We start from the raw sequence: 16,447 nt of genomic DNA on the forward strand, positions 1-16,447 counted from the left end.
GGCGCGCCCAGGCTGTGACGCGCGCGGGGGACGGGGCGGGGTGCCGGAGGAGGCGGAGGCAGAGGTGGAGGAAGCCGGAAGTGGATCGGGCCCGGGTCGGTCCGGGCGTTGCGGGTTTAGGGCCCGGGATCGCTTTGCCCCAGGCAGCTGCAGAGCCCGTGACGGAACGGAGCGGCGCCATACCGGCCTTGAGGCCTGCTGACCGGTGAGGAACAGGGGTCGGTGTGGTGGAGGGTCGTTTCTGGCCACAGGTCGCAGCCTGAGCACTGTTCCCAGATCCCGGATCCCCGATCCCAGCGGCCCAGTCTGGTCCTCGACCCCTCGGCACTCTCTGGCCGAGACCCCAGAGCCGGGTGTCTCTCGCATGGGTAACCGATACCCACGCCCCAACTCCGGTCTGCCCAGATCCCGACCGGCTCGCAGTCCTCTCCGGGTCCCTGTTCCGCACCTCCGCAGCCCCATTCCAGAGACCCCGTCCCCGCCCCCCACCCCCGACTCCCTGCAGCCCTCCTGTCTGTGCTTGGCCCCAGGTCCCACCCCCTATCCTCCCGTGTGGGCCCTAACACCGCTGTGCCGGCCTCCCCTTCTGTGAACCCAGCGTCTTGCTCTCCTCCCCGGGACAGGCAGGCTCAGCGCGCCCTGCGGAGGTCCGCGGTGACCAGCAGCGACCTCGGAGCGACGGCGGGCGGCCCCGGGCATGTACGCCCCCGGAGGCGCAGGGCTGCCCGGCGGGCGCCGGCGGAGGAGCCCGGGAGGCAGCGCTCTGCCCAAGCAGCCGGAGCGTAGCCTGGCCTCGGCTCTGCCGGGTGCCCTGTCCATCACGGCGCTGTGCACTGCCCTCGCCGAGCCTGCCTGGCTGCACATCCACGGTGGCACCTGTTCCCGCCAGGAGCTGGGGGTCTCCGACGTGCTGGGCTACGTGCACCCGGACCTGCTGAAAGGTGAGGGCGCTGCGCGCCGGCCCTCTTCTTTCTGAGTGGTAGAGCCTCCTTGGCTGAGAGCTGAATGTGGTGCGGGCTGGAGCAGAGATAGCCAGGGGCAGGCACTTGGCTTGAAGGAAGCAGCCCCATTCCTGCCTAGTGTTCATGCCCACCAGGTGGCTCTGTTTGGGGTCTGGCCCTTCATTAATTCTGATGTTATTCAGCCAGGCACCTACTTCTCACGCCGTGCTAATCTGGACTGCTGCTATTTTCGGATTCTGCCGGCGGAAGGGCGCTGTGTATTGAGAACAGATAAGGGTGCTAGGCATCACAATTAGCTGCCCCCTTCTAAGGAACCCATGGGATATGGGAAGGTTTCTTGGGGCAGCCTGTTGAAGGGAGAAAAGGAACTTTTTTTTTTTTTTTTTAATGTGGCTGGATTTTGAAAGATATTTTGGAGTTCTGCTATAATGGAATTTTTGCTAGAGAAAAAGGAGTCTATGGCATTTCCCATAACCAGAAGTCAGTTTTGTTGCCACTCTCAGTAAAAACAATTGGAATTTGACTCTTGGAACCTTTACAAATGGTCTTGACTGAGGTAAGGTTGCTTTGTTCATCATCCTGCTTCCTAGCTAGGCAGGCAGAGCAAAGGAGAAAGGGACTGTGCTCTTTACTGGGCACAGAAGAGACCAATGTGGGGGTGGGAGTGGGGGGCTGTTCCAGGGAGCCCCATAGGTCATCCTGCCCAGCCCTATCTCCAGTAATGAGAGTAAAGGCTGTGTGAGGGCAGGACTGCACTTGCCTGGTGTCTACCCAAAAAATGGTCAGAGGACCCCAAGAAGCCTTTAGTAACAGCATAGTTCATCACCCCCAAGGTCTTTTGAACCATTTGTGAAGGTCTTCATATTTTCCTCTCTGGACCACTCCCTGGGGCTATGATACATTCCAGATGTTCATTACCCCATGTATCAGAAGCATTAAATATCTTCACCTTGCCTCTTTAAGGATTCAGGCCCTGGGATTTGGTGAAAAGGTCAAATTCCCTTCTGTGCTGTGACTTACATACCACTTCTGCAGGTCTAATCTGAAAAGCTGTAACCTTGTAGCCTAGTGTTGCCTTTCTCCAAGAGTTCTCTTGCTGTTTTGCATCTCTGAGTTTTTAAGGCTTTAGCTAAGTTTTGTAGAGAACAGGATGGGAATGTCTGGTTCATTTCCAGATTTCACCATAATGACGGTCTATGCTGGTTTGGCTCATTAAGACCCAAGTTATACACACGATGATGGAGGCCTCGAGACATGCAGCTTTTGTCTGGCCTATAGCTGGTGGCAGAAAGGCCATCAAGCTGGTTTGGAGTCTGGATGGTTTTTTCCTCAGCATGGTACCTTCTTTGGAGCACAACTGCTGCCTTTCCACCACTCCAATCAGGTCTTTGCCATCAATTCCCTGCTGTTCCAGGGTTTTGGGGATGTGGTATCTCCCACAAGCCAGGAGAGAGTTTATGATGCTTCTTCTCCCTTTCAAATAATTCCTTGGGAGGCTCACCAAGTTCGTATGATGGAGTGGGTGGCACTCTGATCCTTGTTTCCAGAGGTCAAGGAAGCTTGGCTCAGACATGAAGTGATCTCTCCAGGGCCTCAGAGCTGGGGGCACAGCTGCATTGACTCCAGTGCAAAATGATGCTGTCTCGTGTGTGTGCGCATCTTAACCTTTGCTTGACTTCTGTGTCATCGAGAATGACCTCCCGTCTACTCCACTTTGGAGTGCACCCTTGTCAAAGGCATTGAAAAATAAAAATAAATTCTTGATGCAGGTTCTCCTTTGTTTACATATATATTTGCCCTTTTTAAGAAGTTTTTAAAGCCAGATTTTGTCTTTTATAAAGCATGCTGCCTTAATCTTTACATTACATTTACTCATGTGTTTAGGGATCTTAACCCGTGGATAATTTTTTGCTTGTGTGGTTCTTTTAAGATTTTTCTTTTTATTGGGGGGGGGGTGCAGGGGGAGAGGAACAAGCAGGCTCCACACTGAGCGTGGAGCCTAACATGGGGTTTGGACCCACAACCCCGAGGTCGTGACCTGAGCCAAAACCAAGAGTCAGACGCTCAACCACGCAGGCGCCCCAACCCGTGGATAGTTTGAACCTGCTTTTCTGTGGCCATTTTCTTAGCTGTTATAAGCTAGGAGCACACGGGTGTCCATTTATAAGAGAGGTGACCATGGTACCTCACGAACCATCACAGAAGAAGGCAAGGAATTAGGAGGGCCCAATTGCTTCTTCTTCCTTTACTCTGTACCTGTTGGGTTTTTGCTTACCCAGTGGGCCTTTAGACACGGGCTATCCTATGCGATTTTGTTGATCCTTAGGGTCTAACCCATATCCTAACATGGAAGCCTGGGATATTCTCTATCTTGGGAGGGAACGGAGCTTTGGGGCACAGATGTGATGGCAGTAGATGCTACCAGAGGGAAAACAAGCCTTATCAGGTCTGTGCAGGGGAAGGAGGATGGGCAGGGCTGGCAGGCCTCAGAGCAGTGCCTTCCTGTTTCTCAGCCCCCTGTCCAAGTGCCAGGCATTGTGCTGGGCACACACCATGTCTGGCTTTAGTTTCTCCTAAGTGTCTTTATTGGATAGGTGCTGCCCCACTTCCAGTTCACAGAGGTTGCAGGCTCAGGGAGGTCGGGTACCACGGGCTTGGAGGCACAGAGCTGGTGTGCGTGCTGTGGACCCCACTCTTCCCATCGCACCTGAGCACACTCTAGGTTTCTTTTTCCTTCCATCAGAGTTGTCCAAGGCTTATTATTTCCCGATTCTAGTGGAGTTTTTCTCACAAGTCCCGCCGAAGCTGTGGTTCTTATCCATCATTGCCTCAACATTCTGGCTCAAGTCAGTGAGCCTGAGGCAAAGCCACTCACGCTCCCGCTGTCATTTGCAGATCTCCAAAAGGCTTTATCCAATGCTGGCCGGCTGAACAGATTTGGTCCTGAATCCTTCTGCTCCCCAGGGGGTGCCTGCTTCTCACACAGCTCCTCGCCAGGCCCAAGTCCAGAGATTTGCTCAGACTGCTGGTGGCCCCAAGCAAGGGGCGGGGGGGGGGGGGCACAGATAATCATTCCTTCTGAGCCCCAACCCTCTCTATTGAGTGTGGCCAGCAAAGGGCAGCTCTGACAACAACTTCAGGAAGCATCTTTGGAGAATGAGGAAGTTTGGGGGGTTGAAGTCAGTGAATCACAGTTGACAACAAGCCACTGGAAATGCAGGGCCCTATCAGGAAGGGCCAGTGCGCCTGCTGGGTGGTGACTAATGCAGCTGTCACTTCTGACGCCTGCCTGGCCGTGGGGGCCTGTCCCCAGAGGCAGCTCTGCTAGAAGCTCGTATCTGGTGATACCCAGCCAGGCACTAGAGGGCCCTGCTGGAGTCCTGTGTTAGAAACCTGTTTGGAAGCCCAAAAGTCACAGTGGGCTATGCAGGTGGGATGGCTGAGCTGAGTGCAGAGAATGATACGGGCCCTGGGGAAGGGTCTCTAACTCCCAGGGACTCCAGTGAAGGCCGAAGGGAGGGAAGATGAGGCAGAAGAATGGTACTGTCCAGACGCCACTTTACTCTTCCTGCCTGTAATGGGAGCAATGGGCAGGTAGATGGGAAGTGCCAGGGCCTTCAAAACAGATCCAACCCAGTGACTCACCAGTGACCTTGGACAAAGTCAATTCCTTGGGATCCTATTACACAGCAGCTGCCTTCTTCTCTGGTGACTGGAGGGGACAGTCAGCAATAATTACCAAAATAAATAGCACGACGGGAGAATGGGCTGTGTTCTCTGTCTTACCAGAGTGTATATACTGCACTTGTTTGAAATTAGGACCCTGCCCCGTGTGCCATTTCTCTCCACAAATAAAATCATACGTACATCACCCTTGGGGATTTTGCTTCCCCTGAGCAGCCCTCGAGGCGCTGGGCATTCATTGCTCCCCCTGCCAGACATCAGTCTGGGAAACAGACATGGGAGATCATGACCCGAGGAGAGTCAGAGCTGGGTTCCGAGTGTGTCTGGGATAACTCCACCTGGCTTCTCCGTGTGCTCTGAGACCCTCCGATGAGAAGCTGCCTGGGATGCGAGGCAGACCCCTGGTGTATCTGTAAGCATCACTCCAAGGGAAGTTTACGTTCGGCTTCCCCACCAAACCTAAGGGTTCACTCACGGCTTTGGAGTGGAGAAGGCAGTCATGTTGAAACAAAACCCATTTGAATTTTGGGTCAGAGGCTCTGTATCTGCATCATATCATCATGATGGCCGGGCAGAACCTTAGTCTGGCTTTAGTAGGCTCTTGCCCTGGCCCACACTGGCTGATGTGTGCTGACAAAGTACCAGTGGAAGGAGGAAAGGCATACCAGGGACGACGCCATGGCGGCCCAGCTGTACGGCCCCGTGCCGAGGGAGTAGGCTGGTGGCAGGCCCTACGGGCTTGTTCCTGGCATGGCGTGAGGTGACTAGCAGCACAGCCCTGTGTATGGGGAGCAGGTGTTATAGCTTTCACTGGGTGCATGAGGGCAGCTAAGTGACTTGTTGGAGCTAACACAGTCTGTGGTCCGTCTAGGATTTGGTGCCACGTCTGGTGCCTTTCCGGTGTCCCTGCTGCTTCTAAGAGCCAGGCTCTCATGGCTGCAGAAGCCTAGACCACATCAAGCAGATATTGCCCAGTAACTGCCAGTGTAAGCACTCTTCATGGCTTCATGAACCAAATCTTTTCCTGCCTAGAAGAGGTTTCATGATTCCAGCTGTTCCCCTAGTGAGCTCAGCAGCTGCTGGCTCTGGCGGTGACTCTGACAGCATTCCTTTTAGGTTTGGAACCTCCATTCAAAGACTGCCCTTTAGGGTTAGATTAATTATGTCCATCAGGGAAAAATGAAACTGCTAACTCTGGTGCTTGGTGTTTCCGAGCATCATGGTGCAAGGGAGCCTAATGCAGGTTTGGGGTCTTAACTCCATCTACTGTGTGACCTGGAGGAGGTCACATAACCTCCTGGAGCCTCTGAGTTCTTCAAGCTGTGTGATGAATCCCCCGGAGTGCAGGGAGGCTTAACCAAAATAACATTTTTTTTTTTTAAGTCGGCTCCATGCCCATTGTGGGGCTTGAACTCATGACCCTGAGATAAAGAGTCACACACTCTATTGACTGGGCCAGGCTGACACCCCAACTAGAAACTTTGACCTCTCTGGTGCACAGGCTATTCCTTGGAGTGGTACACCAGAAACAACCAACAATGTTTGTCTCTTGGGAGGAGCAGTTGGACATTAGGAAAGGGAGGAATATCTTCCCTGAATCTTCTTATCATGTGCAAGTTTTCCTTATTATTTAAATAAGAGTATTACGAAACATAAGACATATAGGAGTGTACATAATAAATGTATATATTTTTAAGATTTTATTTATTTATTTGAGAGAGAGAATGAGAGAGAGAGCATGAGAAGAAGGAGGGTCAGAGGGAGAAGCAGACTCCTTGCCAAGCAGGAAGCCCGGTGTGGGACTCAATCCCGGGACTCCAGGATCATGACCTGAGCTGAAGGCAGTCACTTAACCAACTGAGCCACCCAGGCACCCAATAAATATACATTTTTAAGGATGGTAATAAAATGGACATCCTGTACTTCCTCTGCAGCTGAAGAAAGTGTCTGAATTCAGCCCTGGTGTATTTCTTTCTTCAGTGAAAACTAACTGTTGGGCGCCTGGAAGGTGCAGCCAGTTGACCTCTTACTGTTGGTTTTGGCTCAGGTTGTGAGTTCAGGGACTGAGATCGGCCCCACATCAGACTACACACTCAGTGCACCGTCTGCTTGGGAGTCTCTCTCCCTCTGGCCCTCTCTCACCTGCACTTGTGCATGTGCTCGCTCGCTTTCATGAATAAATAAGTCTTTGGGGAAGAAAAGTAATGGTTCAAGTTGAGTTGATTTTTAAGAACCACAATTAAAGCACCACTCGGAGTACCTGGCCACATTAAGGAACGCTGCTGGAATCAGAACAGAGCCTGCTGAGCTCAGAGCGCGATGTGAGCCCTGCCGCTCTCAGGTTATTCTCGGAAGTCCTAGAACACTGGTCCTGCCCCATCCCTGCTGCCTGCTGAGTGGAGCCCGATAGGAGCTATCTCAGAGAGCTTTTAAAGATACACCAATAAAGGCAGGAAATAGCATCTGCCTCTGGGAGCTTTGCTTGCAGAGAGGCCCTTGGGTTTCTAGGCTCCTTCAGGCCAGCTGTCTTAGGCTCTGCAGGGCTGGGTTAAGTGAAGGCTAGCCCCGGCTGCTGGCCAATCTTACACAAAGGAAGCCTCTTGGCCGCAGACAGTTTCCCAGGCTGGAATACTGGGCCCCAGACAGATGGTTAGCTGACAGGAGAGTAGCGGATAATTCTGGGGCAGCTTAATGGAAGATCTGTAGCCAGATCAAGGCTCAGGAGTCCCGTGTGGGCTAAGCCAGCATCTGCCTGGTGAATTCTGAGCCTGAGGCAGGAAGTGTGTGCTGTCACAAAGGCACAGAGTCTCTTGATACCTGGTCTGGTTCTTCAGTATGGGAGGCCAGACTCTCTACCCAAGACCCAGGGATGTCAGTGTCTGTTGGTTTGAGTCTGCCTTGTGGGGGTCAGGTCCCTTCCAGGTTCTTGGACTTCAAAGCAACAGTCTACCTTCCTCTAGGTTCAGGATCAGTGTTTCTGGGAATGTAGGGCTTGGCCCCACAGCTGCTTGCTGTGATCCCACAGCCTTTCCGCCTGAGATCAGGACCCAGGAAAAGAGCCTATGGTCTAAGTATTGCCAGCCATTTCCAAATTGTCCCAAATTAGCTGACAACCCATGGCCTAAATGAAAGAAGAACTTGCCCACCGCTAGACTAGAGGAAAGAGAGGAAGTTGAGGCCCATTTCTCTTTATCAAAGCTTAAAATGGTTTCTTTTTGGATCAGCCTTTATTCTGTGTGTTTCTGGGAGCACTAGTTCACATAGATACAAAACTAAATAGATATAAAACTGGACTGACAGTGTTGTCTAGATCAATTTTCTTTTTTTAAAAAGGTGTTAAGTCTTAGAAGTTCACTTTATGTGTCTGGTATATGGTTGTCATCCTGGGACCTCCCTTCTCCTTGACCCCAGGGACACTCTAAATGTCGGGTCTCCTGTTTGAGCATCTTTCTTTTTCTTGGTTCACTCCTTCATTGTGGTGGAGCAAGAGCATGCACCCGTCAATGGCTTCACCCTCATTTTAGAAGGTGTCAGTTTTGGAGTCTGTCAGTCTTTTGTGGTATAAACTAGTCTCTTCTTAGCTTTTCACACTTCTGGCTTAGACTTGAGCTAATCTAGTCCTTTAAGTCCATTCTAAGTAGATCCAACTCTTTAATTTCCGGTTCCCAGAATTTTGTTTTGACCCTTTCTTCTTTGTGAGGGTTTATGCCTTAAAATTTCCTTCTTTTGTTTTAGTAGGGTGCAGGGAGGAAGCAGAAATAAATGTGAAAGTCTGGTCTGCCATCTTTCCTAATTTATTCAGTACTTTTAATTCTGTGTTTCTCTAAACTGCTTCAGTGTCTTTCAAGGGACTGAATGAGTGACTGGATAGACAGTGTTAATCGGCCTCTGAGGCTCTCTCGGCTCAGAACTCAGTGGGCTTTTCCTGCCAGTCTAAAGCACGCTTTAGCAGAATGGGCTGACATGTCAGGCTAATTGTCAGGGTCTTTACAAATGGTTAGCAGAGTGTGGCAAGTACAAGGAAGTGGAGCCCTGCACTTAGCGTGATTTTGTTGGAAAGGGAAGAAGGACTTGAGGCACAGGGGAGCCTGTCTGCAGTTCCTCTCCTCTGCAGGCTGGCTGGGAGCAGGAGCAGGAGCTGAGACGCGCCCCTCGCCATACTCCGCTGATTCCCCAGGACTGGGGCGGGGGTGGCGGGGGGTGGGAGATACAAGCTCTTCCCAGCAGGAGGACTTTGGGAGGACGTGGGGCCCTGATGATTTGGTTCTTGCCCTACAGATTTCTGCATGAATCCCCAGACGGTACTGCTCCTGCGGGTCATTGCCGCCTTCTGTTTCCTGGGCATCCTGTGTAGTCTCTCCGCATTCCTCCTCGATGTCTTTGGGCCCAAGCATCCAGCCCTGAAGATCACCCGTCGCTATGCCTTCGCCCACATCCTCACAGGTAAGCATGGGCCTGCTCACCGTGGGGAAGGAACTGCCATGGGGCGGAGGCGCCCGTCTGGAGTTGCAGGTGGGGATGAATAGGCTTCTGTGAGTAGATACCATTCCAGATGCTTCTTTCAGCTCTAGCCTTTCACAAAGCAATGGACTGTGATAGCGACTTGCTGCTTGCGTTTGCATGTATGCCTGCCAGGACCACAAACCCACTCAGCCCAGCTGTAGAAGGGGACCATCATTAGTATTCCGTAAGAAATCTCAGTGCTAAGAACTGGAGCCAAAGCTCAGTGGGACTCATGGGGCCCACAACGAGCAGGGAGGGAACCAGGGTGTCTCACTGTGTCTCCCCGGGAATGCATGGTCTCATCAGACTCTCTTCTTCTGGCTCGTCTGCACGCCACCTTTCTATGCTTCGATGCAGCTTCTCTTCTCCCTCCTGACTGGGCTGCTGTGTTGATTTTGACTTGTGATGGTGCCGACTCTGGCCCCCCAACTGCATGACCCAGTCTATCCCTTTCAAGCACCCAGTGACTTCTAGCAGCCTGGTATCCCAATTCCAAATTCTGGAAACAGAAAGACTCTGGCCCAGAAGCAGTCAGGCATCTGGCCCCAGCCCCCATCCCCATCCCTGTCCCTGCCGGAGAATCCCATGGCCAAGAAAGCTCCCTGTCACAGGGTCTGGGAGCAGGCAAGTTCTCTGTGAATGGGGTTTGGGGAGAGGCTCAGTTGGTTCTTGAAGCATCCTGACTGCAAGATGCCTCCTAACTTCCCTTCTCTGATGTCTCTCTGTCTCCCAGTCCTGCAGTGTGCCACCGTCATCGGCTTTTCCTACTGGGCTTCCGAACTCATCCTGGCCCAGCAGCAGCAACATAAGAAGTACCATGGGTCCCAGGTCTATGTCACCTTTGCTGTTAGTTTCTACCTGGTAGCAGGAGCTGGTGGGGCCTCAATCCTGGCCACGGCAGCCAACCTCCTGCGCCACTACCCCACTGAGGAGGAGGAGCAGGCCTTGGAGCTGCTGTCCGAGATGGAGGAGAACGAGCCCTATCCAGCAGAGTATGAGGTCATCAACCAATTCCAGCCACCCCCGGCCTACACACCCTAATGCTGGCCCAGGGCTTTCTTCTGCAGCAGCCCCTCCCCACTCTGCAGCGCCTCTCAAACCCAGAGGAGCTCCTTTCCCCAGCAGGCCTCACTGGTAGGATCCTGACCATTTCACCAAACCTTCCCAGGAGAGACTCTGCCTTTAGGGTGGTTCATGTATCCCTGCTCTCGAAACCTGGGATTCACAGATTTTTTATATAATGCACTGTTTCCCCTCTTGTCACCTTCCTGTCCCTTTGTGGTCACTAGTCATTACCAGCCAGGGATGGTCATACAAGTTTTCTCCCTTCATGGGCCATAGCTTTGAAACTGGGACTTTCCCTGGGGAGCTGCTGATGGTGGAGACTTACAGATAGAAGTGTCAGCAGGCCCAAAGGGAAAGGGGGACTGGGCCCTGTAGGCTCATTTCGTAACAGTCAGTGTTTGTCCCACCACTATAGCCCTGGACTGATCCCCACCCCCAATTCCTACTTGGAGTGCTGCAGCCCCGGGCCGCTCGCTCCGTGGAATTCTCTGCACTTTAGTCTTTGGACTTCCCATCACACATCTTCTGGTTTTCTGGGAAGAAGGAATTGCTGTCAGGAAGCTGAGCCTGCGCTCTTCCGCCCTGCCCTTGAGTGGGCGGCTGGAGCCCAGGCAGGGAGCGCAGCAGCTGGCATGGGCCTGAGGCCCCCTGGTGCCCATAAAGGATCAGAGTAAGGGCGGGCCATGTCCCCCTAGCCCCTTCACCTTTTAAAATGTGAGTGGTTTTAAAAGGAAAAAGAACCAATCAACAGCAACAATAGTCTTTTTAAACTAGCGACAAGCCTGTTGTCGTTTTTTCAGACATTTTATCCCATTTCTTTTGGCTCAGCACTGTTTTGGGCCACGGCTTCCCCCAGGCAGCTCTTCCCTGAACCTCTTCCAGCAGAATGCAGCCTCTTCCCTTGCCTCCTCCCCTGGGCCCTTCCTGTGGAACCCAGTGCCCTGTCGGCCCCGGCCCTGAGGGCTGAGGACTGTGGCCTGGCTGGCTGGCCAGCGTGGTGCTCCTCAGGACTGTGGCACTGAGATGTAACCTGGCCTCCGTGCAGGAACAGGGGCCATAGCAGGGCAGGAAACCCGCCATGCACCACATAAGAACCGCAACCAGTGGGGTCCCGTTGCGTGAGGTGCCAGAAGCAGCCCTTCAGAGCAGCACTCCTGGCTGTGCCCTTCAGGCTCAGTGTGTCCCCTAGACTGTGATTTGGGGCAACAGCTTGCTGCATGCCCCTTTTCTCTTCTTGAATGTACTCTGGTCTTGCCGTGCGCTCTCGGCTCTTTCTTGCCCGGCCATCATTCTGTCCCGTCTGCCACACAAGGCTCTGGGTCTGGCTGAATGCTGGGCCTGGAGATCTGGGGCACAAAGTGGGAGAAACTTGAGAGACCTTCAACGTGGATCCAGATGGCCAAGCTCTTTGGAATCAGTGTCTGGTGCTGAGCTGAAAAGAAGATTGGATCCCAGTTTCCTTTCACAGGCAATAGACAGAGCAAGACTGGAGAGTGGATACCACTGTCGAATTGTGGCTAGAAAGGGACTCTCTTGTCCCTTGTCCTTCTTCAGCGAGTTTGCCTGGGGATGTCTGGACAGATGCCTGTGTGGGAGGTGAAGACCATGTCTGTGCATGAGTGAGCGGCTGCCTGGAGTTCACTCTGATGCCAAAGTGTGTCCCAGGGTGACTCTCACTCTTCCAGACTCTTCCCTTAGGCAAGAAAGACTGCAGTATGATACCTGAGCACAAAACCAAGGAGCTAAATTAAGTCTTATGTCTTTCTGTAAAGTCCAAGTTTGCCTTTGGCAGATCTCCAGGGTGTGGCCAGCTCTCTCTGACCATGAGGGTCTAAGCAGGCAGAACAAGAGAGTGGGCACCAAACACGCATGCCAAAGTGACTAGTCATCTCGTGAGGACCTAGACATGACCCTGTGGACCATTCCACGTGACTCGGAACCCACTTTTTATTAGCTTCCCCACACCTCTGGCCTTTCTCTTTTCCCCTGCCATCCTGACATGGATAGTTTGTCATATAAATTCCCCTGGTTGTGTTTTTTTTTTTTTTCTAGAAAAGAAATTAAAAAGCAAAACAAAACAAAAAACAAATTACAAATAAGAATGTAAATGCCAGTGGCTCCCTGTCATTTTTCTGTCACAATTTCCCTGACTTGGTTTGTTCCCTTGCTCCTAGAAAAGCAGGAGAAATTTATGATTAAGTGTGTAATTAAAAAAAAATGGGGAGGGAATGCTTGCATGTGTTTATTCAAATGCAAGGCATTTTTCCTTTTAAGACCCTCCTAATCCTGACAACTTCTGCACCAGGGTCCCAAGGCTAGGAGCAGTAGAGACCTCCAGCCCAAGTCCCTGACTTCAAACCCTGAGCTCTTCTCTGTAGCTGCTCGTTAGTGGCAGAAGAGAAAGCTGCTTCTGAACTCCAACCATTGTGTGGGAAGAAACAGACTTCTTCAGAGCTAGGACTTGTGGAAGGAGCTGCACTTTCTTTTGAAACCACAGGGAATGGTCACTTCCAGGGAGAGGCATGTGAGTGGAGATAGTTCCGGGAGTGTACCTTGTGGAAGAGCTCTACAGTGTCCATGCCTCACACGGTTACCCACTTTCCCTTCATTCAGCCGACACTCTGGGCCCCAGATGGACATCGCAGTAAAAGAGCTTCAGGCTGCCTTTGAGGAGCACCCCGTTCAGGTGTTATTTATTTATTTTTTTTTTAAAGATTTATTTATTTGACAGAGAGAAATCACAAGTAGACAGGCAGCCAGAGAGAGAGAGAGAGGGAAGCAAGCTCCCTGCTGAGCAGAGAGCCCGATGCAGGACTCGATCCCAGGACCCTGAGATCATGACCTGAGCCGAAGGCAGCGGCTTAATCCACTGAGCCACCCAGGCGCCCCAACAGGTGTTATTTTTTTATTCCTTGGGAGAGTATACATACTTACTGAGAGCTAGGAATGTGTTCTCTCTCCTTTCATTTCAGATATTTACGAATGGTGCCTTGCGTTATATACAAGGTACTGTTGGGCACTACAAGAAGAAACATGAGGACCAATGGGCCTGTCTCCAAGGCTTTTATATTCTTAGTTCAGGAGATAGACTTGTTCACAAAAAGGCAGTGAAGTAAGTGGTCTAATGGACAGTCGGGGAAAGTGTGCCAAGAAGGGAGGCTGGTTGTGACTTGAGCAATTATGAAAGGCTTCCTGGAGGAGGAAGCTTGAGTCAGGCCCGCAGTGAGGGTTTGGAGGTAGGGTGTGGGGAACTCCCACCGAGGGGATAGCAAGAGCAGAAGCACAACTGAAGGCCAGGATGTGAGAGAAGAGGTTAGAAAGGTGAGAGGGGCCCATTTAAGGCACTCTAAGAAGTGGGGAGTCCTGGACAGGTTTTGAGGAGAGGAAGGAGAGACCCAGGTTTATTTTAATGACTGGTGACAGTGTGGAGGAGGCTCAGCCTTATACTAAGTGGAAGAGTCAGAGGGTATGGGAAACAGGAAGTGGTGTGTGGCCTGGAAAGCGGGCAGAAGGGGAAGAAGAGAGCAGTCACTCTTGGCTCCCAGGGCCTGGCGTCTCACGACATGGAGGCAGAGCCAGCAGTGTGGGCCTAAAGGGGCTCATGGATAAGAAGATGCAGGGTATGAAGAGCAGCAAGGAGAGAACCTTGGGGAACAGAGGAAGAGGTGGTTACATCTTGGGGAAGAACAGTTTTCTTAAAATAACTAGAGAATCTTCAGCTGACATCTCATCTACAAATGTGCACTCCATCAGCCACTAAATTCATAGGACTCAAGGTTCTGTGGGGAGACAAAGGAACTAATACACTTTGGGCCCTTGGTTTCAAATAGCCTTCTGTCCTGCATTTTTTGTGGGAGTGGATTTAATTTTAGTTTTCTAAGATTTTATTTGTTTGGGGTACCTGGGTGGCTCAGTGGGTTAAAGCCTCTGCCTTTGGCTCAGGTCATGATCCCAGGGTCCTGGGATGGAGCCCCACAGCAGGATCCCTGCTCAGCAGGGAGCCTGCTTCCCCCCTCTCTCTGCCTACTTGTGCTCTCTGTCGGTCAAATAAATTAAAAAAATCTTTTTTAAAAAAAGATTTGAGAGAGAGTGAGAGCAAGCACATGAATGAGCACAAGCAGGGGGAGCACAGAGGGAGAGAGACAAGCAGGTTCCCCTCGGAGCAGAGAGCTTGATGTGGGGCTCGATCCCAGGACCCCAGGATTATGACCTGAGCTGAAGGATTTAAGGAGGTGCCTGCTGACTTAAGTCGGTTAAGCATCTGCTTCTCCTTCTCCCCTTGTCCTGCTCTCCTGCTTACTCATTCAAACAAAAAACAAAACAAAACAAAACTGAAGGATTTTTATTGGCCTGACCTGCCCACTAAGCTGAGTGGGAGAACAACACAGTGGGTAGTGAGGGTCTTTGTAAGATGAGTTCAAGGAGAGGTAGAGGCTCTTTACCCCAACCATGTGTCTATAGAATTTAGTAATGAAAAACTTTAAGAGACATCTGTGGTTCCATCTTACTTAAGGGCTTGTATGGCTCTGAGGATGGGGCTGAAGGCACAGGGCCTGTAGGCAGCCCTGTCTGGAAGCTTCCTGTTCTTTTTGTCTCTGTAGCAAAAATGGCAGCTAGCCCTTATGTAAAGGATCTTCCCTACATGGTGAAGTCTGATTAGACACTGTAGCTCAGTCTTCCATCTTGGTTTTACCTTCCTTTTGGGGTTCTCTCACCTAGATTTCTAGTGCCACCACTATCAGCAGGGAGTTTCCTTCTGGAATAACCTTGGGGTGGTGGGTGGGTTTTGTTTTAAAAAGGAGAAGGCTGTCCCTTAGTCTCATTCTTTCCCACCTGTTTGCTTCTAGTAGAGTGGTGAGAGAATTTTGTGCATTCTTTGACCTTTGAACACACAATTATACTGACAGGCTTTATGTCTTGTTTTTTACATTTTGAGTTCATTAGGACCAGGGGGTGATGTTTTCTTACGCATTGTTCACACACCAAATAAAATGAACACAGTGTGCTTTGTGAAGGATGCAAAATTATTAACAGTCTTTGCCCTCAAAGACCTTCCAGTCCAGCTGTCAGAAAAAAGGAAATCTGTAAAGCAGAGACCTGACAAGGGCTCCTGACTGCCCCTTGAGACTGTAATGGTCCAGGAAGGCTTCATGAAGGGGGAGAGACTTTATATGGGCCTTGAAGAATGGGTAGGCTCTCTTGAGGGTAATGTAATCAATGGGGTGAAAGCCAGAAAGAAAGGGACAGGCTTTGGGGGACAGTGAGTGTTTTGAGCAGTGTGATAACTCACTGGAGGGGAGTGATAAGGTGGATGGACCCAACCCATGAGGTCCTGGAATGCAAAGGTATTATCAGAATACCTAAAGCCGCAGGATCCAGAACTCTTAACAGAGAACTATTTTTTTTTAAAAGATTTTATTTATTCATTTGACAGAGATCACAAGGAGGCAGAGAGAGAGGAAGGGAAGCAGGCTCCCTGAAGAGCAGAGAGCCCGATGTGGGGCTCGATCCCAGGAGCCTGAGATCGTGGCCTGAGCCAAAGACAGAGGCTTTAACCCACTGAGCCACCCAGGCACCGCACCGGAGAACTATTTTAAATAGAATTTATTGTTTCCTATAACTGAAAAGGTGACCTGGCTAGATCCAGGTGCTCAAATGATAATGTCACAACATTATTTCTCTTTCTCTCTCTCTGTTCTGTTCATGGGCTTAGGAAGTCTCTCTCCAAAGGTGGGGAAGATGGCCAACAGCAGCCCTAGGCTCACACTAATCTCTTGTTTAAGGGCTGGAGTGAGTCTCTTTTATCCAAGGGATTTTGATCTGGTTCTGGAAGAGCTGACACGAGGTATCTTTGGCCTGGTGGTTTCAAACACAGCTCTGTCCTTGATGACAAAAACAGATGCTTCCATGAATTGTTTCTAACTTGTAAATTAGGAGAAACTGCCTGCTAGGAAAAGATTGCACATATGGATGAGTAAGTGGATGAATGCTGTCAACACTTTGTTCTGAATAATTGATGAACAGAGCTTTTGGTTACATACCATTTTGAAGGGAAGAGAAGGCAATTAGTGTTGCCTTGTGGCTGGACAGTTGGAGTCCAGGGTTTGCATCAGACTCAGGCAAATTACTTTCCAAGTACTTGGGGAAAAGACCAAGGCATGGGCATCAAAGCCGAATTAGCTTACAACGGGCCCATTTACTTCTCTGGGGAATGCCTGTCCTCAGGTATAATG

At 51.0% G+C, this 16,447-nt stretch overlaps 1 protein-coding gene across 1 annotated transcript; it reads left to right on the forward strand.

Annotated features, from left to right (window-relative positions):
• Window positions 1-52: 52 nt before the first annotated feature.
• On the forward strand, window positions 53-12,327 carry TMEM127 (transmembrane protein 127). The gene is made up of 4 exons (XM_059405549.1): window positions 53-205; window positions 624-941; window positions 8,925-9,089; window positions 9,883-12,327. The coding sequence occupies exons 2-4, from the start codon at window positions 698-700 to the stop codon at window positions 10,188-10,190; spliced, it is 717 nt and encodes a 238-aa protein (XP_059261532.1). The 5' UTR covers window positions 53-205; window positions 624-697; the 3' UTR covers window positions 10,191-12,327.
• The last annotated feature ends 4,120 nt before the right edge of the window (window positions 12,328-16,447 follow it).

Source organism: Mustela nigripes, chromosome 7 (assembly GCF_022355385.1).
Source record: "Mustela nigripes isolate SB6536 chromosome 7, MUSNIG.SB6536, whole genome shotgun sequence".
In the NCBI taxonomy this organism is placed as follows: domain Eukaryota; kingdom Metazoa; phylum Chordata; class Mammalia; order Carnivora; family Mustelidae; genus Mustela; species Mustela nigripes.

Coding starts and splice junctions, on each gene's coding strand:
- TMEM127 (XM_059405549.1), top strand. CDS start 698: ATGTACGCCCCCGGAGGCGCAGGGCTGCCCGGCGGGCGCCGGCGGAGG. Junction 942..8,924: donor GCACCCGGACCTGCTGAAAG/GTGAGGGCGCTG, acceptor CTTGCCCTACAG/ATTTCTGCATGAATCCCCAG. Junction 9,090..9,882: donor CTTCGCCCACATCCTCACAG/GTAAGCATGGGC, acceptor TCTGTCTCCCAG/TCCTGCAGTGTGCCACCGTC.